The sequence below is a fragment of the Labrus bergylta genome, chromosome 18, assembly GCF_963930695.1.
Source record: "Labrus bergylta chromosome 18, fLabBer1.1, whole genome shotgun sequence".
NCBI classification, from domain to species: Eukaryota; Metazoa; Chordata; class Actinopteri; order Labriformes; family Labridae; genus Labrus; species Labrus bergylta.
Window position 1 is genome coordinate 12,208,629 of NC_089212.1, and position 24,370 is coordinate 12,232,998.

The 24,370-nt window shown below is 42.6% G+C and overlaps 1 protein-coding gene across 1 annotated transcript in view; it reads left to right on the forward strand.

Annotated features, from left to right (window-relative positions):
- The window catches only part of LOC109981315 (ryanodine receptor 3-like), a 109,012-nt gene that overhangs the window by 15,833 nt on the left and 68,809 nt on the right, over positions 1-24,370 (forward strand). The window contains exons 2-15 of the mRNA XM_065966428.1: positions 7,258-7,377; positions 12,262-12,366; positions 13,075-13,095; positions 16,380-16,394; positions 16,922-16,996; positions 17,127-17,205; positions 17,735-17,847; positions 18,911-19,010; positions 19,263-19,356; positions 20,242-20,316; positions 20,832-20,988; positions 21,595-21,759; positions 22,640-22,761; positions 23,705-23,885. Coding sequence (XP_065822500.1) covers positions 7,258-7,377; positions 12,262-12,366; positions 13,075-13,095; positions 16,380-16,394; positions 16,922-16,996; positions 17,127-17,205; positions 17,735-17,847; positions 18,911-19,010; positions 19,263-19,356; positions 20,242-20,316; positions 20,832-20,988; positions 21,595-21,759; positions 22,640-22,761; positions 23,705-23,885 — 1,422 coding nt within the window. The remainder of the gene's footprint in view (positions 1-7,257; positions 7,378-12,261; positions 12,367-13,074; positions 13,096-16,379; positions 16,395-16,921; positions 16,997-17,126; positions 17,206-17,734; positions 17,848-18,910; positions 19,011-19,262; positions 19,357-20,241; positions 20,317-20,831; positions 20,989-21,594; positions 21,760-22,639; positions 22,762-23,704; positions 23,886-24,370) is intronic.

Genomic DNA, 24,370 nt, shown 5'->3' on the forward strand with positions numbered 1-24,370 from the left:
CGCATTAGCACTCCCATTTACGCAGCAGCACTGAGTCATGAGAGACAAGCCCGGCTCCTCTAATCCAACTGTTTTTTTTTCTTGTTCCTCTTCCGTCTTTGCTGGTGTCACAGCACAATGTGAGAGAGGGCTAAAGCTGCAAGTCTCTGAATCACTGGAACGGCAAGCTAGCAGAAAGCGAAAGTGTAATCTCCACCAGTATATTCTGAAGCAAACATCTCTCATGTTTCAATGATTTCTCTGCTACTGGAGGAAAGAGTAAAGATGGGAAATGGACGCACGTGTCACAGAGTTATTGCCACGCAAATAGTTTCATTCCAACCATAAAGTGACTGGATTTGAGCCTTGTTGTCAGACACAGTATAACAGATAATCCATTTATCAATCATATAAAAACAAGTGGTTTTTTTTTCAAGATAAGGTAGTACCATTACAATTTAAGAATTGTCATTGCTGGTAAAGATATTAAAAGTGTGAAAAAAACATCTGAACAGCCCTTCAATAAAACAGTTATCTCCAACTGCTATAACAATTAATAATGTTAGCCTTACATCTATTATTATTTTTTTATAAATATTAAAGTGACTCTTAGAGCTAAAACTATTAATATCAGCTTTACCTCCATTATCATTATTATGAATATTAAAGTGACTCTTAGAGCTTCTCTACTTCTATAATAAACATAATCAGTCCTGCCTGTTTCATCATCATTACGGTTGCTAATGTTAATATTAGACTGATCAGGCTATCATCACTTAGTTGTTACTGCTAACATGACACATACTCTTACCGCTATTACTGACATTGTAAATGGATTTGAGCTTATAGCGCTTTTCTAGTCTTCTGACTACTCAAAGTGCTTTTTACACTGCATGTCACACCTACCCATTCTCACCCATTCACACACTGATGGCAGAGGTTGATTTGTAAAGTGGCCACAAGAAGGAACTAATCCCATTCATACAGATGGATCAGACTGCCGTCCTTCTCAAATAACTGCTTGAAGGGCTTTCTAATAGTCCTGGGAAACTCCTTGTCTTGTACCTGTACCTGCGCTGTGTGAGTGTGTGTCCTGGAGAAAGTTTCGGTGAGAAGGAGAAAGCTTTTAGGGGGTGCAAACCCTGCATTTTGTTCTGCGTTGCTCGGCCAGCTGTATCAATCTGTTCAGAACAAAGTGTGTGTGTGTGAGCCAGCCTGTGTACAGTGCTGACTGGCAGCAGCAGGCTCCTGGTGATGATGGAGACTCATTACACAGAACACTGTAGAAAGGTGTCACACAGGGACAAAGGCAAGTGGAGGCAAGTACTCTGTGGGGGAAATCGGCTTTGTTTGCGGCTCTTTTCCATTGACACTCTGCATACTTCTTTCATTTCCTTTTTCCTCTCCTCGAAACTCTTCCCCTCTTCTCCTGCCTGTATTGCTATACCCTTCAACTTTCTCCCAGAGGGCCTTTCGGTGCCACCCTCGGATCAATTTGCTGTTGAATCACCTGTTTTTTTGGCACGGGATCAAGCTGAAGAAGACCGAGCAAATCTGACCTCAAAGAGCAATGCAGAGAACAGAGAGCTGCAGCAGCTGCAGGAGCCCAGTCTGGATTTTATCGCCACAAGTCTCTGCTCTGATTGGGTACACTTAGCAATGGCAATTTCATCTTAACGGGAGGTGTAATTTGCCTTTTCTCTTATGAGCTCCCTAAGGTTTTGACCCACCCTTTTGTACATACACAGACAATTGGTAGTTTGAGTCAATGCTCTTTTTGTAATTAGATGCAAGCTTTACAACATTCTAAAGAGATGATATGTTTTATTTTTTCATGGATGCATCGCTTAATTTGCCATTATTGATGGAACAATTTGTCACATTATTACTAATCCCAATTTGTTTGTGCTTGTCTCTGTCGCATTGATGCCTTAATCTTAATGTATGGTAAATATCTCACATGAAAGATGAGCCATGATTAAGTCCCGGGCATAGACTTCTCGGTGCAACATGGTGCAAGCTGTGGAAATTCAAGCCTTTTGGGAGGCTTAGGAGCAACACATGAAATACTGAAGCAATTCACTTGCCAGCCCACCCCAACTGGCAGGGCTCACAAACATTATGTTTCTCCTGCACAGAGGTACTTCACTCTCTCTGCTCCTGCTTCTTTTTTTGTGTGTCTGTAAGACATTTTGTGACTCAAGCTTTACAGTAGTTATTGTAGAGCCTCAAGGATGAACTTATGAACACATTGCCAAAGCACTGCAGCTCTGCAAAGTGAGCGATAAGGTGGAGGAGTCTCTTTTCCACGAGGGGACGGTACCCACTGCACTGCACTACACTTCACTACCTGCTGAAATGCTGTAAACATCTGTTTACAGCTTTTCAACTCGGGCTTAGATACTCCAGGCTCCTGAAAGCTTTTTGGATCAGGTCGCTTCTATTTTATTCCAGTACTTAAGAGTGAGCTTGCAGCAGAATATCATAAAGTTAGACTCTGTTAAATCTTCTCATCTTTGTTGTCTGCGAGCATAGAATGAAAAATAATATGCAGAAACGTACTCACACTAGAGGAGAGGAAAGCAGGTGCTCTTTTAATTGCAAATCTACAAGGGCCATTATGCTTTTTATATTTGTTCACAAGCCATTACAAGCCATTACCTGACTCTTAATTGTGTAATCTCTCCTTACTATCATCAATAATGATTCATTGTGAATCACTGTTGTCTGTGGTTAAGTGCAGCACATGTCTGCGATACTACAAGGTCAAAGCTGAAGGTCAGTGCTGGCAGGTCCTGGCTGTTTAAACATGTCATTCATATGAGCTATAATGTAGTCCATAGCAGTGATTGGCTCCCTGCAGCCAGAAGAGGACCTTTTGGTACGCCTACCTGTCACTATGCAAAAAATTTCAACCACTGTCATTATTCCCCTGTGCATCAGGAGCAGCCTGATTGGCTGACCCAAGAAAATAAGCTGTGACGTCAGCATGGCCCGCTCATTGATATGCCTCAGTGTTACTCCCACAAGTCTCGCAGGAGTTTCATGCTATTGTTGTGCACACAGAGGCACGTATACACACACATAAATACACAGTGGAGATGACAAATGCATGGATTTACACAGAACAAAGCAGTGAGGGAGCATGAGAGAGGGAGTATTATGATGAAGTGGAATTCAATCCCAAGGTGCCCTTGGAGACTCAGCTCACTTCCCGCAATACTTAGGAACAGTTGAATGAATTATTGGTGTCTTTGAATCTATAGAGAACTAAAGCAGTGATGTCATAGTCGCGCTAGCTGATGGGTTAGGTTTAGGGTTTCTGATTCCTCAGAGGATGTCTACAGAAAGTGTTTTATTATCTACTGTTTTTTTTTTACCTGATGCTATAATTCTGTTAAAGGTTAGAATGTCTTAATTGTTGTAAAGATGGCAATTAAAAAAAAAAAAGCGGAACACATGTTCAGGTTCCCCAGAGGATGAATTGCAATCACATATGATCCCCTGAATTTTCCTCTGGTGCCATTTGGGTTCCATCTAATTTTCCATTTTGATGAAAAAATGTAATAACATCAGCTGCTCAGTTTTAAGCACAAGGTTATGAGAAACATTCTTATCATGCTTACAAGCTAAACTTACATGGATAAATGTGAAAAATAAGATTAAATATTAAATTAAACATTAGCATGTTAGCAAGACCTTTTTATGTTATGAATGAGCGCATGGACAGCGTGCCCAATGCAACCTTACTGCGCTGCCAGCACAGATTACTTCTGTTTTTAGCATTGTCTTGATAAGGTGGCGTGTATTAAAAGCAACATTTGCTAAATTAAACAACGATTAGTGCTCTCCTCTGTGTTAACTTTCAAACTTTTAATTGTAGGACTAAAAAGTTCTCTGCACAGCACTTAAATTTTTCTCGACCTTTCAAATCTTGCCTTAGGCATCTTTGCAAAGAGTCAGCCAAAAGTCACAGAATTCCCTAAAGTCTGATGTTTTCTTCAGGTTTCGTAAACTGAGCCTCCCTAAATAGAGCAGAGCATTCCTCTTTCCCTCCAGTCTGGCCGACATGGCTTAGTGCTTTGCTTTATGAATGATTGATACCAGAGAGTGCCTCCTCCTTCTCCTCCTCCTCTGTAGCAGTCACATGCGATAGGGGATGAGTGAGTAAGAGAGCTGGGGAATAGAGAGCGAGATTCAACGTCACATTCTTACCTCAGCACAGGGGTAAGGCAAGGTAAGACAGAGGTAGACAGAGACAGAGACATGGGAGTTAGCCTCTCTGATTAAAGTCACGACCACGTGCGAGAGTGTGTGTGTGTGTGTATGTGCGCAACCCACCTGTGTGTCAATGTGAGCATCTTGGCACCCAGACAGACATGAATGCAGTATATGGATCGATACTGTCCTTATATGGCCTAAAGTCAACCCTCTGCCCGCTCACTAAACAGGGAGACTGATTTCATGTTCCAGCACGGCCAAGTGTTGATTCAAGAGCTATTCATTTCAATCTGCATCTGAGTTGAATAACCTTTTCAGATCGATCCAAGACTGTTAGCATTATCCAAAGTCTTTCCTATAACAGTCCCATGAATGGTACAATTCATTCCAGCAGTCAGTACTGTCTCAATTAGTAACTTCCTACTTTTCAAACAGTCCAAATTAATGATATATTGTTGATGGACCGTATTTATTGTTGATAATACACATAAGGGGTTAGCGACTTAAACATTTAACCATGTGGTTTAGCATGTTTTTGTTATAGTCCCAAATATACAAGTATGTTTTTAACAGGACTTTATGATGAATGTTACTGATATTCAAACAAACCTTAAAGAACTTAAAGAAAAAGGGCACAAGTGCATGCTTAAAGCTAACAAGCTAGTTGCTTATGCTAAATCTTAGCCTAGCTTAGCTGAAGTGTCATATCTGTCGACGATTCTCTCACAGGCAACTGCCTTATCGTTTCTTTAAAAAATATTTTTCCCCTGAACTTGCTTAAGGTTGGAGCTAGCTATTTGCTGGTTGGTTTGTACTTTTTATCTTTCTATTTTAGGTCTTTGTTTGCTGAACTCTAGGTGGAATCTGCATGCATAGATTTGAGGTGGTATGTCCAGTCGATGGCTAGCACCCTCCAGTATAACTTCAGTTTATGAAAAGCAAACAGCTTCCACATAATCAAATTCAGTCTACTTTTTAATCTGAATTAATATCCTGAATTCTGTACCCATGACGTCATAATTCAAACAATGGCTGAGACAAAGAGATTTTCATTATTACACCCTGTGGGTGTCATGTCATCAAGACCATTGTGTGTGTGTCAGATTTTCAGGTTGGACTTGTCAGGATTTAATCATCATGCACTTCCAATTTACTGTTAACATATCGACCAACGCTGACGCATTTATATTTGTTTTATTATAATTTTTTCGGCACATCCATTTAATTAAAGCTTAGTTCCAAATACTGTGGCAGAGTTTTTTCTTTTTTACTAGAGTACTAAATACAACTCAGAAGTTGTCCAAAATGCTATACAAAAGATGGGAACAATTGTATTTGAATCAAGTTGCCCCTTATTCTGAGTACAACATATAACCTCAAACAATCATCACTGCAATGCATTAATAAAACACAATGTACGTCCTTACCTAAACATTACCTGACAGTTGTACAGGAATAAATAATCCAAGGGAAACTTACCGGTTTGAAACTGTTCCTGAACTATTTGATCTTTTAGTAAGTCTTATTGGCACTGTCATGATGTTCAGGTCAATACACTCCTTATACATTGTAATTATTTTCATATGACACAAACATCTTTTGTGATATCAGCCCTGTATCTTCACAAACACAACATCACAATGTACTCAGCATCTGAATTTGCCCTGGACTACATTTGAAGCACACGTGAGCAACAACTGGAAAATGAAACTGTGTCATGCCTGTGTTTGTGCGCCCTGAGGCCTGTCATATTGACTTTCACGCAGTGCTTCTAAACACAGGAATGTAACTAAAAGCTTTATACTTACAGCATATGCACTCAGAGACACACAGAGACTACACATCTTAATTCCTCTCTCTCTCTCTCTCTCTCGCTCTCTCTCTCTCTCTCTCTCTCTCTCTCTCGTGCATGATGCTGCACTGTAATGGAGTGCTTAACTGTTACTACTACTACACTGCTGCACTCTGCTCTCAGCACATTCCCCCCCGTACATTAAATAATGCAGCTGGCCATTGTGCAGGAGCCCCCTGCATTCCGTAGCAGCCCATATCAGCAGATTTCCGATGCTCTGCTATCACAGAGAGTAACTATGACCAATTCAGCATTTACAGGGCCAACACTATAAACACAATCATCCCATTTACACAACAGCAGCATCAGATGTTTGTTTTCAGCCGGTTCGCTCCCAGAACAACACGTATTGGGGAAATTGCTGTTATGTCTTTAAGGAAATATTATAACCATCAGTAGGCATTTATGCTGATGCAAGCAATGCTAATATGTCTTCACATAGTGGACTTGTCAGAGACCTGAATCTGAGTTCTTGGAGTCGTAGACAACATGTCTTGAATACATTTGTCCAGAAATATGACATGACATGCGGGAAAGAAGCCACAGGTGGGAAGCGAACCCGGGCCGCCCGCTTGAGACGACAGCCTCCATACATGGGGTGCGCGCATTAACCACTGCGCCATCAGCGCCCCACAAAAGACAGCTTTTTGAGCCTCTGATTAAAATTTCATGTGATCAACTATGTCTTGCCTAGGGGGAAGTCAGACAGTTAAATGACTTTCATTTCTTCTTCTCTTCAGTGTCGGGTGGCAACGAGCATTCAAGGCACATTAGTGTTTGGGTGATGTAATTACAGGTTAAATCTGTCAAATTTTAACAAACATTTGTTGTATTTGTATTGAGAAAAATTGCATTTGATATTTATCGTAATTGTTTAATCGCAGAGGCCTTGTTCTACAGTTCCCTTCTTGTATTTTGAATTTTGCCCGAATAAATAGTAGAAGTGACCACTACAGTGACAAACACTGGCTCTAGCACAGTTAGCTGTGTTGTTCATCTTAAAGCATGCTCATCTTTGTCCTGTTCCTCTATCACAGTAAGAGAATGACCTCTTGTGTCACAGAGCCTCCCCAGCTCAGAGTACTACAGAAGGCATGTGTGAGGTTGAATTGGTGCTCTCTCGGGAACTGATCCTTAAAATCTGATCCTTAAAACCACATTCACATGCATAGACACACAAACTAAAATCCGCTTTGTCTTGACAGGATGATGAAGTGGTGCTCCAGTGCGTGGCTTGCATCCAGAAGGAGAACCGCAAGTTCTGCCTGGCTGCCGAGGGGCTCGGAAACCGCCTGTGTAACCTGGAGCCCACGTCTGAGGCTAAGGTAGGAACAAGGACTTCCTCTTTGGACTGCTCTCCGATCTGAAAAAACCTCCAGTTTACCACTGGGATGCATTCAATTTGTGTTGGATGTTTCCTTCATCATCATCTACTTCATTTGATATAGTGTGTGTTTAACTCTGTTCAGACACACACAGGCACATCCAGACTTTAACTTAATGATAAAATGTTTGAAGATGCAATGCAGAAAAGTGAAGCATATAAAAGGATGCGTTCACCAAGGCAAGAGCTCCATGGAAACCAGTCGCACATTTAGTTCACCCTTGTTTAGGTCCAACAAATTCAGAGAAGCCGAGCGGAGATGCAAAGAGATGCAGCTCAGCCCGCCATCAAAGCAGGAACAGCATCTCATATCCACGCACTCTCCTTGATGAGCTTTCCTTTCTGTAGCTCGGGGGACCACGTCGCATCTATGTGGGCCTGCAGTCAGATGATAATTCCCTTAAATTATGCCCCTGGACCGTTTGATGGATTGTTTCATAAACTGCGCCAGTGTCGGCTTTAATTGCCTACAGCTTTATAGCAGCTGAGCAGCACTGTTGTACTTGCTGACACATTTGCTGGTTTGTGCAACTAAGTGCAAAGTTTTAATTACAAGAGTTGAGTCTAATGTATTTGTTTGCCTTTGTAATCAGCAGGCTGCCACCTTATTACGTTTTTGTTCAACAAATAATGTAAATTACGACGCAAATCCTCAGGCTTTTTTTTTTTAAAACATGTTGCTCAACAAGGGATCAAGCTACAAGGCAGAAATATCTCAATGATGATTGGCTGTTTGAGATAATTCTAGGAATCCTGATTAATTCTCACCTCACACTGGCCCCTGATGCACAGCTGCTTACCTTGCATTACTGTTTCCAAACACAGACAGCCTGTTAACTGCACGCCTAATTGGCTTTTTCCACATTGATTGCCTCTTAATAATAATCCATTAGTATCGTCCGAGATTAATTTCTCACAAGCTTAGGACACCAGGCTTTTACAGCGTGAGCACTTAAGATGCATAAGGATGATTTTCAGCGGATTAAAGGGACAATACGAGATGGCAGGAAGAGAAAAAAATGTCAAACCTTCACCTTGAAATGTAGTAACTTCTCTCTCCTCTTCTGCCTCCTCCTGCCCTCACAAAGAGTGTGAATGTGTTGCGGGGGGGTTATTGTGTGCACAGCGGGTTGAAGCTTTCACTCCATATTGGATGGTAATTACAGCTGACAGGTGTGATGGATGTTCACCCTATCTGGCACTTTGTCCAAATTGCCTGCCTTTTTTTTTTTTTTTTAATAGAAAATAGGCAACACCCCACCTTTGGGATCAATGACAGGGAGGTGAGAAAACCAAAGGTGGCAACTTGGAACTGGGTCTGGATACTTCCTTTCATTTGGTGAGCTAGTTTAGAGAAGGGGCAACGATCCAAGACGACAGGTTGAGGTTGATTTAAAGTGTGCACTGTTTAAATGGCAGCATCAATCAGCCAATGAGAAGCCGGATGACAGGGAAATGCAACCGGCATATTTCGCTTGTCAGCAACTGAATTTTAAGACCACTGGAGAAAATAATGTAGATGTAATGTAGATTTATTGTTTTGCAAAACCATCTCTGGTCGATTGCTATTTTCAAAATAGCCTGTATGCTTCCTTTCCTTAACCATTCAGTAAACAGGTACAGCAGCCCCATCAATTAACCTGGAAATAAATGGCAGAATACGAGGTCACGTGCTGTGATGAATTAGCTTTAGCCCTTTTCAACCCAACTCCCTGCAGACTGAAACAAATATGTGATCTACCCTCTCCCACCATCTAGCTACGCTCTTCCCCTCATTACCCTATTGGTCATAAAGCAAACGTCAGGGCATGTCCAAGCCACCGTAAAGCTGTCTCCGTGCTCCGCCTTGTGAGAAGACATCCTGACAGGGCCGGACACTCATCACCCCCTCCGGGTCTTCTAGACCTTCATTTCACTGTCTTTCCCTCTAATGGACGTCGACTTTCCACTCAATGCTGCGGACCTATGCCTGGAGAGAGAGCAAAGGTCAGCTGTTAGTCACCCAGAGGGATGAGGGCGGGGCTGAATCGCCTCCCAGCAGACTACTTTATTATGATTTTGCTATAGTTTACATTCCCAGAGATAAGGATTACTAGGGCAGAGACATCTCGAACTGTGTCCTGACAGTTTCATAATGCATCGATTCAATGAGAAGGCTGTGATCACTTTGGCATTTTCTAACATGACGACTTCATTGTTTAAGTCTCAAACTTTAACAGTGAAACAAATGATTTCAACATTGTATTCAGACACACTGACTCATTTTCTTAAAAGTCACATATTATAAACCTTTTCAACAAGTTTAAATAAGTCTCAACAAGTTGTGTTTACAAGCTGCAACGAACAATGCTACTGACTCAACATTTAAGTAAAAGTAAAATCACTAAATTAAAAAAAACTATTTAAAAAAGTAGAAGCACACAATAGGCTACTCAATCACAGTAATGTGAGTAAATGTAATTTGTAACTTTCCACCTCTGGAATATTAGATAACTGGCAGATATGAGAGTTGCATCTTGTCCAAATGTCATCCAACTATTTTTTTACACAGGGAACAGATTTACCAAACTAATCCTTTTAGTGCATTTATTGGAGTGTTGAATGTTTAATGTTGTGAAATCAATGCAACAATTCTAATAAAAATAAAAACCTTCCCTCAGAATCAAACAACTCATTTAAGATTCTTTGTAAATGATTTCCCCTTTTGTGGAGAGTGTCTTCATTCTGCTGCTCAAACAGTCTTTAAACTCTGGCTTTGGATGACCATACACTGGCATGTGTCTCTTTAAATCCAATCATCTCTGTTTGTTTTCTCTTTGGAACTGGGTACTTCAACATGGCTTAGATTTTAATGATCAGATTGCTATGGCTGTGCACAGGAGTTGTATTTTTAGTCTTAATTTGTTGTGACTTTACCCTGAAACTGGGTTGTGTAAAGTTTGCAAATGAGGTTAGATATATGTGACTGAACCACTTTAGTAGTAGTTGAGACTTAACAAGGAGGCCAGGGAGAGTGTAAAAGTATAGCATAATTAATCTTGTTGCCGCACTCCACAATATCTCCGTCCCTGACTTCCTCATTCTGTCGGCCAATCACCTCGATGCTGCCCTGGTTCAGGATGCGATTTGGCTTCTCCTTCGTTTGCCAACTCATGTTCTGTCCAAGACCTGGCTTATCTGAGCATAAGCTGACCCGAGAGCACTTAATCCCTTTTTTAAGTACCTTTTAATGAATATCAGGTTTCTTGATTAAGACAAACATAGTGCATGTGAGGCAGAAATGCTGCAGTAAGCAGATTTTATGGGCATCTAATCAGAATATCCCTGTAGATTCAGGATGCAGTTTTCATTTGGCTGTATGTAGATGTTTTGCTTATGGAGCAAAAAAGTTCTTTAAGTACTTTATCAAAATCAGTGTTGAAGGGAGACAGGACAGGGGGCTATAATAACAATTTAATAATTGTTATGGACGGAGAAGGGTACTGCTGCTGCTTTTACAGTACAGCCGTCTTAACTTTTGAGCTCACACTATATGAGGACCAATACAGGACACAGTGTTCTGTTGATGTAGGCGACGATACCTTGTGTTATTTTACATCAGCACTGACAGGTCAAGTCTATCATTCCACAGACTTTAAGAACAGATGAACAAAATGGGAACATGACTTATTTTCTGTTATATGTATGTGTTACAAACATGGACTGTAAATATGAATGGACAAAGCCTGAGGGACGTTACCCATCTTTTACTTCAGGGGCTTTGGAAGCTCACTGATGGCTATTGCCTGCTGGAAATTCTCTCAACCTAACCCCCCCCCACCCCCAGGATTTTGCACTTTCACATCAGCTTCATTTTTCAACACCGGAGGTTGCCAATTGGTTCCAAAAAAAAGTAACTAGTAGTTCAGGTCATTTCGTTGCGAGCCTCCAATAAAGTCTAACTCAGGAATTAGGATGCTTTTTTAAAATCATCATCAGCATAACATCAAGAGCTTCATCATCACTACTGTCATCAGCATCATCATCATCATCATCTTCATCATCATCATCATCATCATCATCAGTCTCATCTATATCATTAAGTGTGCAGGTGTTCACAAAGAGCTGGGTCTTTTAAGGTGGACAGGTTCTCTGCAGATTAAATGGAGTTTGGTAACTCATTCCATCACCAAATGACAACCGGAGGGGAAATGTCTTAACAAATGACTGTAGGGTCCGTTTGTGGAGGTAGCAGCAGGCAGGCCGCTTGCATTGACTGGCACAGAGTCTGACTGCAACCAGTGCTTTTCCACCAATCATAATCATTTTCTTTACTTGATGCTATCAGTAAGAACAGTTTTGGTTGAGGCTCCCCACTCTCATTAGCAACCTTTCATCAGGCAACAGGAAGCTGTTTTCAGCTTTAAGAAAACCATGATACGAACTCTGAATAGTAGACAAACAAAGCTTTCAACTACCTGAGTGCAGCTGTTAATGACCAGAAGTATTTTACAGTTGCTCCTGTTCTGTTTTGTGTTTAAGAGCAACTGTAGCAACAGAATTTCCCCCTTAATAAAGTATTTCTGATTTCTGATTTGTATTTCTGTGTCTGTGGGAATGAGCTGTCGTTGAGGTATTCTTCACTTTGTAATTTAGCTTAAGAGGACATCTGGGTTTTTAGAGGCCGTAAACATCCGTTTTAAGCCACTGGAAAACTTTTTCAAATGACAAGGCATGTGAGAGGAATGAATAGGAAATACATCTACTGTATGTGAAGTGAGTGAAATTGCTTTTGTGAGAATTGTGAACTGTGATAACTTTTCAACCGCTTTCTATGTGTTTGCAGTTTGTTCCTCCAGACCTGTGTATCTGCACCTTTGTACTGGAGCAGTCTCTGTCAGTGCGGGCCCTGCAGGAGATGCTGGCTAAGAGTGGACAGAACAGTGAAGGGGTGAGTGATATTAGCAAACACACACACACACACACACACACACACACACACACACACGCTGACAATCCATACTTCAACTCCTCATACGCCATCCCTGAGTCGTGTACTGTTTGTCTCTTTCCAGTAGATGTTCAGAAGAAGAGGCTGTTAAACAGTTAATTATAATGAATGCAGTCAGCTCAGTTGAATACTCTTAACTTGTTCAGTCACTATTAAGAGATTAATGGGCAAATAGGCCCATTACAGTGGCCTGGGGACCCAGACTGCAGAGAGGTCCAGGCTTCCATGAATATTAATGAAGATGCCCGGCATTACTGCAGCTTTTCCTCAAGTGCTGCGTGCACTTTTGCCCATTTGATTAACACCAAACAAGAAAATGGCTTCCTTTAGCTACATATTTTATTTTTGCATATATATATAGTGTGAGCTCATATTTTTGCACTCTTCAAGCAAAGGGATCACCTAAGCACATTTCTGTTTTTTCAAGAATATCCAGTGTTGTAGAAATAAAATCAAGTCTCTACTGGAGGGAATTTGCACATGTCTAAGCAATACAATGTGGCTGACATTTTTTTTCTGTTACAGTTTCTGTTGTCTTCTTGCAAGTGTGTTTGCTTCTCTTTCTCATTGCTGCTATACAGATGTGTAATTTCTCCCAACCTTTATCTTCTATTTTTTTGTGTATAATCTCCATCTTCTGCATGATAGACTCGCGGCCTGGATCGATTGGTATGTTTACCACTCACATCATTCCCCTCTGTCCTCCGTAATGCATGACTCAGTAGATAAGTCACAACACACAATTTGTGCTCTTATTCTCCCCTCCATTTGGTTGATTCAGCGTCTCTTCGGTGTCACTCATCTCTCAACATTTGTCTTTACATTTATTCAGAATCCATCCATTGAAATACAGTAACTGATGATCATATGGATTTTTTTTTGTGTGTGCACTGGGTGAGAAGATTGTGTCTGAGCTCCTATTGTGCTGGCGGAGACAAATGTGGTTTTGTAAAGACTTCCCAATAACGTTCTCAGTGAACATCAGCTCTCACACATTCCTCTACTAAAGAACTAGAGCAGCACCGATTCTGGATTAGCATCAGATTAGCATTAGCCCTGTCCTTGGGGGCATTCAGATGTACGTTCATTGCAGTGTCATTTTCTTCAAGCAACTCCCCACATGGGTTGAGCTCTCATTTGTCACAGTATCGTCTTGTACTCACCCAACCTTAACTGAATTTAATAAACAGCTGAGGCCCAGATTTCTGCTGGGAGACAAAACAGGATCTTAAGTGATTTTTGTTATGTGGCAAATGACGGTGAAAAAAGTCCATAAATCTTGAGTTCTTGAGGCTCATATTCCCTGACTTGACTCCAGAGATTAGATGATGTTTCAGGGCGAGAGTTTTGAGGCTACAGTGGACTGTTTTTGCAGCAGAAGTTAAGAGCATTGGTTCCACTGTGCCTGTGGGGAGAGGAAAAAGCTGGCTGGCTGTCAGGGAATTTTGAGCAGAGAAACAGAGAAAGAGGGTGCTCATAACATTAAATGCTAAATTAAAGCTCAGATGGATGTTTTTAACTGCTAGTACATCCTTGTTCTTCCTGCATCAGCACCTTTTTAAAAACCTTAGCATGACACTAACATTCCCGCTGAAGTTAAATCAGTGATAATGCATATCTTTAAAACAAACAGATAAAAAGATACCCCTGTCTTTTTTTTTGTTGCCGGACATCACCTGTCGTTGAACAGTGTACGAATATGGACTGCACTGCTAACAACAGTTTTCAGGCTAGCTAGTTAGCCCCCGCACACTGAACACTAAAAAAACGTACTTTCAAATGTCACTTCAGCACAAGTTTGTCTCTTATTCCAATGCCAGAGCTCAACCTGCCGGCTGCTGTCAATCAAAAGCAGGCATTGACACGCCCCTCCAACAGCTGATCCCTGAAGACCCTTTTCTCCCTTTTCATAATATAAAAGATAAAAAGATAAAATAAAAACTTTATGATCCCAACATATATTTAAGGCTAGAATTGCTCCAAAATGTTAGTGAGGCAAAATACACAACTACACAACCTATGATTAAATAGAAGTGAAATATAGAACATAAAATGTTAAGGGCTTTAATGCATAGAAAAAGTGAAAGTAGTGAGCAAGTTAATAAAATAATGCAAATTGCAACTGGCAGTGTACAAAGAAGACCTAATGTTAAGATTTATTTTTGGGCTTTTTATGCCTTTATTGAGATGTATTGAGGACAGTGGAGCCGGAGAGAGTGGGCACTGACATGCGAAAAAGGAGACATAGGATCGGATTTGAACCTGGGCCGCCCCCCTTGGAGGACTATAGCCTCCGTGGGGGCGTGTTAAGCACTGCCCCACCAGCACCCCTAAACATAATGTTACATGGTGACAATGATGAAAACATTCAATTAAATATCTTCACATTCATGAAGAAGCATTTTCCAGCACAAAGTGATGATTCATAATATTTTTACTTGACTTTTATTTTGTCAGGTGGTTTTCAGATTTCAGTTTGAGTTACTCATTCCAGGAATGTCTTTTTTAACCTTTAATACTTTATGCAATTGCATCAAATACCCCAGGGTGGTTTAAAATGCCTTCTTGAATTGGGTTAGGGTTATTTCCACTGTATTTTCTCTGCACTCTCATTTATCTGTTTTCGATATTGTCCAGCTATTCATCATCCCTCGCCTGCACTGAAATGTCACTAAAGGAAGCGCCATTAAAGGGGAAATGGAGGTTGAATTCGTCTCGGCTGAGGCTCTGAAATCAATACTTCTTTGAACAGATGGGCTTATCAATAGACAGTGGCTGGAGCAAATTGGTGATGCGGGCTGCTTTAGGCGGAAGGCTTGGAGACACTGAGGGGACCGACGAGGCTGCAAAGAAAAGCTTGTAAATGCCACGCCACAATTAGCTCTGCATCCACCCGCAGTAACTCTAGAGAATTGGCTGATATAACACCTTAAAGGCACTGACCTGTTTGACTGTGTGGGTCACCGGTCAGAACGGCAAGTAATGAGATAAGTCAGTCAAAAAGAGCGAGCCGATCTGATGACGTCGGGCATGCTTTTGTTTGTTTTCATACGTTCCGCCGCCTCTTTTTATATGTCCTTAGTGTTATCTTGCAGTGGCTCACACATGTAATCTGCTGCAGGGCACACACACACCAGGCGGCTGCATCCAGCTAAATGTCATTAAATATGATCTGACACTTGTGGTCAACAGCTGGACAGGAGAAACAGTTCAGTACTCTTATACCTCCTTGATGCGGTAGTCTCTTTTTTTGTGCTTCAATGAGCTGAGGGTAATACAGTTTTACTTTCTTCAATCGCTTAAGGTGTATTTCAAGTAGAGATTTTTTTTTTTTTCGCTGATATAAGCCACTATTTAGCACCACAGCTGTATCTGTATAACTCACCACCCAGCCGCAGGATAAGGAAGTGAGCGGAAGGCTTGGGTTTATCGCTTGTGGAGATTGCAGCTGGATGTGCCTCGCTGCATTAAGCTCAGTACCTCAGCCAGCATATAGCAGTAGCCAGGAGCACAGAAGAAGCCCAGAAGCCAGTGCTGCAGTCTGCACGACACAACTGCATCAAATCACAGGCCAGCAATCGTCCCAGTAGCTCATGGAGGGGTGGGGGGGGGGAGCCAGGAGGAGGAGGAGGAGGAGCCAGTAAAAAGGAACGAAAGAGAGGGCTTTGCATGGTAGGATGTTTTCATGAAACACTGCCATGATTCATGTATGTCTCTTATAGGCAGAGACCTCCAGTCTCAACAAAGATGTAGCTACAGAACGTTAATGTCCTGCAGTTTGAAGTATCCGTGTAATGGTCATTTTTGTATTTGCTAGCGTTGTTTGAGTAATTATTTTTTTGATGGACATCATATAGATCCATTAAAAGAAGGCAAAGGAAAGCAGAAAAGGCTATGGAAAACAATGATTCTTTCCGAATAATTACCCTTTTTCTTACCTTAATGCTTCCTAGAGGCTCATAAGAAAGGTGAGTAACATTGGGGTTGCTTGCCATAGAAAAAACCACAAAAACCTTTTATACCCCTTGCATCTCTACAGTACCTGTAGAGATCTGTTCCCCTTCTGCATCTTAACCCCTAAAGCCACATAAGCAGTGGAGTCATTTCCCGCTAATGTGCCAACATTCGCATTGGAGACTGACAGTAGTTGTGCATCCTTCCCACATTCCTCCAGTAGGAGTGCTGGAAAGATGAGCTTGTATCCTTGTCGCTTATGGATACAGAAGCCAGAATCACCATCTCCTGTAGCGAGTCAGATTGCATGTCTTCATCCAGGAAACAGGGTGACAAAAAAGCCCTCCCCAGGAGATGTGTTCCCTCGGGCTTTGGGGTTACATCAGCGGCGAGGAGGTCGCGGCTGAGGTCAACGTTGACTGCGAGAGGTCGCCTGTAGATTGAAGTCATTGGAAAGAGGCCGCTGGGACTGTCAGGAGATCAGGCAGACATGTAACTGTTGTGTTTTTGTGCTTTCTCTGTGTGTGAACCTTCTGTGCAGGCAGCGCAGAGCGGCGGGCACAAGACTCTACTGTATGGACATGCCATCCTCCTGCGGCACTCCTTCAGCTCTATGGTAAGAGACACAATCGCCACAAAGACAATATCCACTGTCAGCAATTTGAAAGCATGTGATGGAAGCTTTCTCCATGAGGTCTATGTGTGTGACAGCTCTGCATCTGTGTGTGTGTGTGTGTTGACCACAGTACCTGGCCTGTTTGAAGACGTCGAGGTCACAGACAGATAAGCTGTCCTTTGATGTCGGCCTGCAGGAGGATTCAACAGGTACAGAAAAAAACCTTTGACACAGTTTGCTTTCATCCATCTCGTTTGGCTCTGTCTTTTCCTGTCTGTCTGTGTTTTTGTTCCCTCTGTCTCTCGCTGCTGTCTCAAAACACTTCTTCTCTTATCTCTTTCTTCGTCCGCTGTATTTATTCATGAGCAAAATTTCCAGCTTTTTTTCCCCCCAGCTTTGCATTTAATAATCCCTGTGGAGTGATGTAGACACTCAGTGTGGGTTCTTTTATCAACGCTGATCATCTCTGTGCTGCATATTTAATAGTTATGTTTGGTTATTCTGCAACCTTGGTCTTTTTCTTATTTGCTTCTTTAATTTCCATCATGCAGCAGAAGATTGTTGCCATGGTGCATCCACACTTGTTTTTTACTTCTGCCTCCTCTGCCTCTTTATCGCTACAAATAGTGGGTCGCAGCAGTGTAAGCGCACGCTGTCAGGCTGTGAACACTTCACTAGTTTGCTCGAATTAAGGCATGGAGTTGGCATGTTTATGTGTGTGTTTGGGGTTCTTTGAAGGTGAGGCCTGTTGGTGGACCATCCACCCGGCCTCGAAGCAGAGATCGGAAGGAGAGAAGGTGCGGATTGGTGATGACCTCATCCTGGTCAGCTTGTCCTCTGAGCGATACCTTGTAAGTTTAATGTTTGGAATTTGATCCTTGAAGCTGGTGTGTGAATGTGTGTGTTTGTGTGTGTGCAAATACAGAGGTCTTAGTAAAGAGAGCATCAACTCTGCTTCTCCTGATGTGACAAAATTTCAGATTATCCCAATCCGGTTACCACATGCTGCGCTCTCTACGTGACCTCTCTCCTGCAGGAGGCTTAGCGTTAAAAGTGACATGCTCTTCCCTTTTGGATGACTTCATCACTACGAACAATTACATTATGCAAAATTCGATCTGCTCAAGAAATCACATCCTTACAATGATAATCATTTTGTTGCTGTCACAGCCTCATAGCATTTTGCCATGTTAACCCTGAGAAACATCTCCGCAGTGATCCATGAAGTTATGTGACAGCAGCCAGGTGGTCTTTAACCCCCCCACCCCCCAAATCCCCCAACCCCTGGATGAATGGCCACAGCCAGATGACCGCTGTCCCCTCACAGTGACCACCACAGTCACCAACACAGTGGTATCTGGGGACAGCACCTAAAGGCTGTTTTTCAGAGTCTGACACACAGAAGCTGTGTGAAACATAGCCACACACATACACACATCAGCGCCCCTCCAGACGGTATAAATCCCCCAGACTCCATAGGCAGCTGTCAGTTTTATGATTCCTTCAACACTCAGTGAAAAACTGACTTCTTCTGTATCACAGTGACAGTCTCCAACCTCGACTGCACCGTCTGAAAAGTCACATTATGTCAAATGATGAATGTTTGGTTGTTATTAATCAGAAATTCAGCATTGATTTTCCAATTGAACGCACATTTGTTTTAGCTCTCTGGTTATCCTCTGGAAATGTGTTTACAAATAGAAAACATTTATCCAAAGCTTTCTCTGACATGTTCATTGCAATTTATTCTGGTAGAGTAGAAGGAAAAAAGTTAGCTCGTGAAGCTGCTTACTTCTAACGACTAAAATCAAAATCACCTTTTCCTACCAGCGGTCTCGCAGCCCTTACAGTGCGATTGGTGTGGGTGTACAAAACGAATGAATTCTCTGTGCATTCTTTCCTTCTTTCCCGCAGCATTTATCGATCTCCAATGGCAACATCCAGGTGGATGCTTCCTTCATGCAAACCCTGTGGAATGTCCATCCCATCTGCTCCGGTAGCAACATTGAAGAAGGTAGACGCTCAAAACCCCAAACCTCAGAATGCATAACTTTGGTGCATTTTTTTTTAGAAAGAAAGAAAACAACACATTAACAAAAGAGCAGGAGTTGGTGGTCAAAGAATGAGAATTGGTTTTAGGTTGTAGTTTTCCTGTATTACTCAAGAAAAGAAGTTCACGCACAGCTGAGGCAAAAGCAGCAACAAAATTGAAAGTAAAAATGAAAAGTTATAACATCTGAATCTTCTGTCCCTTCTCTTCCTATAGGCTACCTGTTGGGTGGTCATGTGATGCGGTTGTTCCACGGGCATGATGAGGTAGTAGCTATCCCGGGATCCGACCAGAGTGCAGAGCAGCAGAGGTGCGAAAACACAGCGAGTGTCGAACAAAAAATACAAACTACGCTGCAGCATCACAGGACATACCTTAAGGCGGTGTTGTGTGGCACATGAGAAACTAACTGACCTGTGTGTTAGCTCCCACCTGAAGTCATAAAAAAAAATTCCTCCGATCGATGTGACACCTTGGCTCTCCAGGGAGTCAAAATGGCTGCTGTGTTATTTTTAACTCCAGTGTAGCAGCGTGGGGCCAACACAGCTAAGACCTGCCGTGGAAAAATGGCACACACAGGAGTGAAGTGGGTCAATACAGCGGGCAAGGTCCATTCACACTCAGCCATGTGCCAGGAGATGTGTCTTCCTCCTTGGCACAAACACACGTACACACATGGTGTCTATTTTTAGAACAGAGCACAGCAGACATAGGGGTGGGATTTATTTCCAGCTTTTCCTCCTACTGTTGTCCTTGAAATTCAACGGATGGAGGATGATTTTTTTTTTTTAGAGGTCCATAATTTGTCTGAGGCAGATCAAACACACTCCAAGCTGTCAGCAGGGGGGAAGATGAGCGATTTCTTTTATCATTGGACCCAGTCACCCATATCTCTGATAGACAGTGTAGCTGTGGGTTATCAGGGCGCACATGTCTCCGTTTGAACGATGCGGCGCTGTAGTCGGCAGAGTAAATACAAATCCCAAGCTTCAGTTTGTGTGTGAGTGTGTGTGTGTGTGTGTGTGTGTGTGTGTGTTGTCTGAGTCTACCACCCTCCCAGAGAATATCAGAAGGATGAGAGTGAAGAGGTGCTGTTCTCCTCAGCCAGGATGAATGACCTTGACAGCATCTGTCTCGGCTAGACATTTAAAGCACCCACAGTCAGAACACCCACTCATTCTTTTTTTCTTTTCAGGATAGTCAACTATGAGACAGGTAAAGCCGGCGCCAAGGCCAGGTCCTTGTGGAGGCTGGAACCACTCCGAATCAGGTGGGTTGTGTTTCAGACACTCAACTCCAGTCTTTTCTGTTCCTTACTTCCTTTTATTATTTCCAATCCACCTGTTTCTTTGTATTCTGTTCTTCCGCTTTCTATTTCTCCTCTTTGCTTCATTCATCCTCTCCTTTCATATGCACTATGGCCCCTCCGTCTCTTTACTCATTCCCTCCCTCCTTCTTTGTCTTTGGGGCTTTTTCCCAGCCCCACAGGGACGCAGCCTTTTCAGTGTTTTCTATTTCACTCGTGTCAATTGTGATGTTTTGTCACATCTTCTGCGTGTTTGACCCTGGTTTGTTTTTTTTTGACTCCTCTGAACAGAAACAAAGTGCATAATTAGAGAGATGTACTCGGCTAATTATTCCACGGCATGGCACAAGGATAAATGACAGCTGGCAGCAATTTTTAGATCAAGTCATTAGCAGATATTAAGGCTTCCAGGCCTCATAGAAGGAAACGTTTTTCTCCACGTTTGCTCGATTCTAATGTGTGATATCTGACCTTGACAGCTGGAGCGGGAGCCACATCCGCTGGGGGCAACCCTTTAGGCTGCGGCACCTGACCACAGGTCACTACTTGGCCCTGACGGAGGACAGGGGGTTGGTGCTGCAGGACAGGGAGCGGTCGGACACCGTTGCCACAGCCTTCTGCTTCAGAGCCTCCAAGGTTAGCTACAAACACTGATACGACGGCGACTAAATGGACGCTCCCGGCTCCCTGCTGGTCTTCAAGGTGACCTGTGTCACATGGGATAACACCACACACAGTCATTAAGCACTGCTGGAAGGCGTTCACATAGGACCACCTTTAAACCTTTACAAATGAAGCGCCCACACTCCCCTCGGACTGGAAAATCACCATTTGCTCAAGGACAATGGAAATTACAAGAATTATTGACGCAGTGAAAGCAACACCACCATAGAGGTTAATTTAGCTGAACATTCAGACTCTGACTATACATAACAGAGTTTCTAGATATGGTTAGTGATTGTAAGCCAGTTAGTGACCCTTCCAATGTGGATTTAAAGCTATTTATTATTCAATATAAATGAGGTCATTTATCAGTGCAGAGGGCTGATTTTAAGAGCTAAACAAATACAATCATCTCAGTGTGATGGATGGAGCCATGTATAGAAAAGCATCTGACATTTGGTTGTGCGGTTGATTAAGAACAAGTCTGCATTAATGTGCACATTGCTTTCATAGCGCATACTGATGTGTGTCACGCTGACAGCTTTGACGTCTTCATTTTTTTCTCCTTCCTCCGTGCAGGAGAAGCTGGAGCAGAGCCCCAAGCGGGACATCGAGGGCATGGGGGTGGCCGAGATTAAATACGGGGACTCGCTCTGCTTTATCATGCACGTGGCCACGGGGCTGTGGCTCTCCTACCAGGCACCCGATGTCAAATCTGCCCGTCTGGGTCCCCTCAAGAGACGAGTGAGTGCAGACAAACACAAGCGCACACACACACACACACAGTTTTATCTTCAGACGACACCATATAGAGAAACAGGTAAATGTAATAAATGACAGATATTCCTCGGAGCAGTTAATTACTTTGAGGGTACTGAGTTGATTGCGTTAAGATGATTGTCTATTAGTTTGTATCTCTTTCTCCACTAAATATAAACCTAGTCCCTGGGCTACTGACGTGATAGACGTGTGTGTGTGAGTGTGGAGATGTGTCCTGCATGTTAACACAGCCAGATAGCCTGTAGAGTGAGCACCAGTGTTCCAGACATTGTTCCTTATTTTCACCTGGCTGCAAAACAAGTTTCCCCTCCTTTCCCGCATGTCATTCCCCACTCTCTCTCTCTCCATGATTTCTCACTCTATCCACTGTCCTATCTCTCAATTAAAGGCAGAAAAAGCCAAAAATTAATCTTAAAAAAAAAAAAAAAAAAAAAGTCAAATACTAATACAATGACAGAAACACACTATGAATGAATGAACGTCACGCAAAGCTGAAACAAATGCATTAACAGCAATCGTGCAGAAAATTACATGTCTAAAAACACACACAGCCATTTGTAGCATTTGCAGCGCGTTGTCTTGGCTTTTGCATCACGTTTATTCATTTACATGGTATTTCCATCATTTTATCTGTTTTTAGACTTTTGCCTGTGTTTCCAAATTTACATGGTATCTGAATTTGTAGCCTCTTTCTCTTCTTGCCCCTCTGTCGACCACTGCACTTATGATCTCTCCATGAAACGTTGCTTCTTCTTTCTTTTTTTCTTCTTCTCCGTTTTCCTCTCTTTTAAAAAGAACACCCAAAGTTTATGTCTCACTGTCTTTCCCTTCCTGTCCTCTCAAGGCGTGCCTGCACTCTGAAGGTCACATGGATGACGGCTTGACCCTGCAGCGCTGTCAACACGAGGAATCCCGCGCCGCACGAATCATCCGCAACACCACATTACTCTTTAACAGCTTCATCAGGTTTGCAAAAAATATATCAGCACTAATACCGCCATTCCTCGATAAGGAGGCAAAAATAAATGACATGATCGCTCAAATAGCCCAATTAAACGGAATTAGCGTCCGTGTTTGTCTTGAGCACTTTTAAAGGGCAATCCAAGTGTTATGTAAGAGCTACAATGATGTTTTTAGAGCATAATTAATAGCAATGATAAAACAAAAGAGTCCCTAAATGCACCATATCAACAAATTAGAGATGAAGCTGAACATTTTAAAGCCTTGTGGACTGTCACATGGTTCACACAATCGTGATGTAACGTCCCTCCGGATTGAGAGCGTACTCAGTAGAGAGTTCAGCTTCCGGGCTGTGAGTTTTGACTGAATGGGGTGCCAAAGCCCCAGACAGCTCACTCAGTGATCCACTCATGCGTTTCCAAAACAGCAAACATTGCGCTCTCATGGCTACGCAAGGCCAGCTTTAAAAAAAAAAAAAAAAAAAAAAAAAAACGTAGGTGGATGCATCCACTACCCTTATTTATTATCAAACGGCTTGCTGTCCCTCTGGGTCGGGCTCTGGGCCAACCACACTGGGAACATGTGAGTGTCTGTCTGCCTCCCCTGCGGCTGTGACAACCCACATCTCCCCCCCGCATCCCTCCCATGCTTACGACAGGAGCTATTTTTAGCACTCCAGCGGAAATCGGCACTTCAGCATGGATGAACCTGTGGGCTAAACATTATGTTAGTCATCACAGCCTCTCCTTAAGGCTGCTCAGCTGCCCTATTAGAGAATCTTCACCAGGTGGTTGTTGCGTTTGTGATGAATGGGAGTCATTTGAAACTAAAATGAACCAGAGCGTCACAAAATGAACCAGGACTGCTTTCTTTCTGAATGAGGATTTTCTTTTTTTTTTTGGTATTAACTGTGCTCTCCCCCCCCCCCCCCCCCACCCCACCCCCACAGAGACCTGGATTGTTTGGGAGTTAAGAATAGAGCACTGGTTGCGCTGCCTGTCGAGGAGGTGCTCCAAACCCTCAATGACCTCATCGCGTATTTCCAGCTCCCTGATGCTGAGCTGGAACACGAAGAGAGGCAGATCAAGCTGCGCTCCCTCAAGAATCGACAGAACCTTTTCAAACAAGAAGTGAGTTTCACCAAAGACGGAGGCAAATTAAGCATTTTAATAAGAGCTGCTCTGCCAGCGCTGCATAACACCACCCCAACCCAACACTCAATCCGAGTAAAGTTTCGACTTGTGATTGGGGGCAATTTTAGTAAGTGACTTCACGTATGAGAGAGCAGAGAGCTGTGGAAAAAAAAATTGCAGAAGACAAAGTATAAAGGCTAAAGGAATTGATTCTTTGTGGTGTGTTTCAATGCCATCTTGTGTTTGGAGGCATTGCCTTTTGAGGCGTCAGCAGTTTTGGTGTTATAAGTTTCCCCGAGGCTGGCACCAGTGCACTGAAGCTTTCTGCGAAGCCTCTGGGACCTAAAATTGCTTTCATCAATTACAAAATGTCACTTGCCTCACTGAGTGAGCCTTTGATGTCAACTATTAGAATTCCTCTTTCCTGCAACAGGCTGCAACAATGTGCACGGTCATACAAGCCAACCTACATGAGTGTAAAT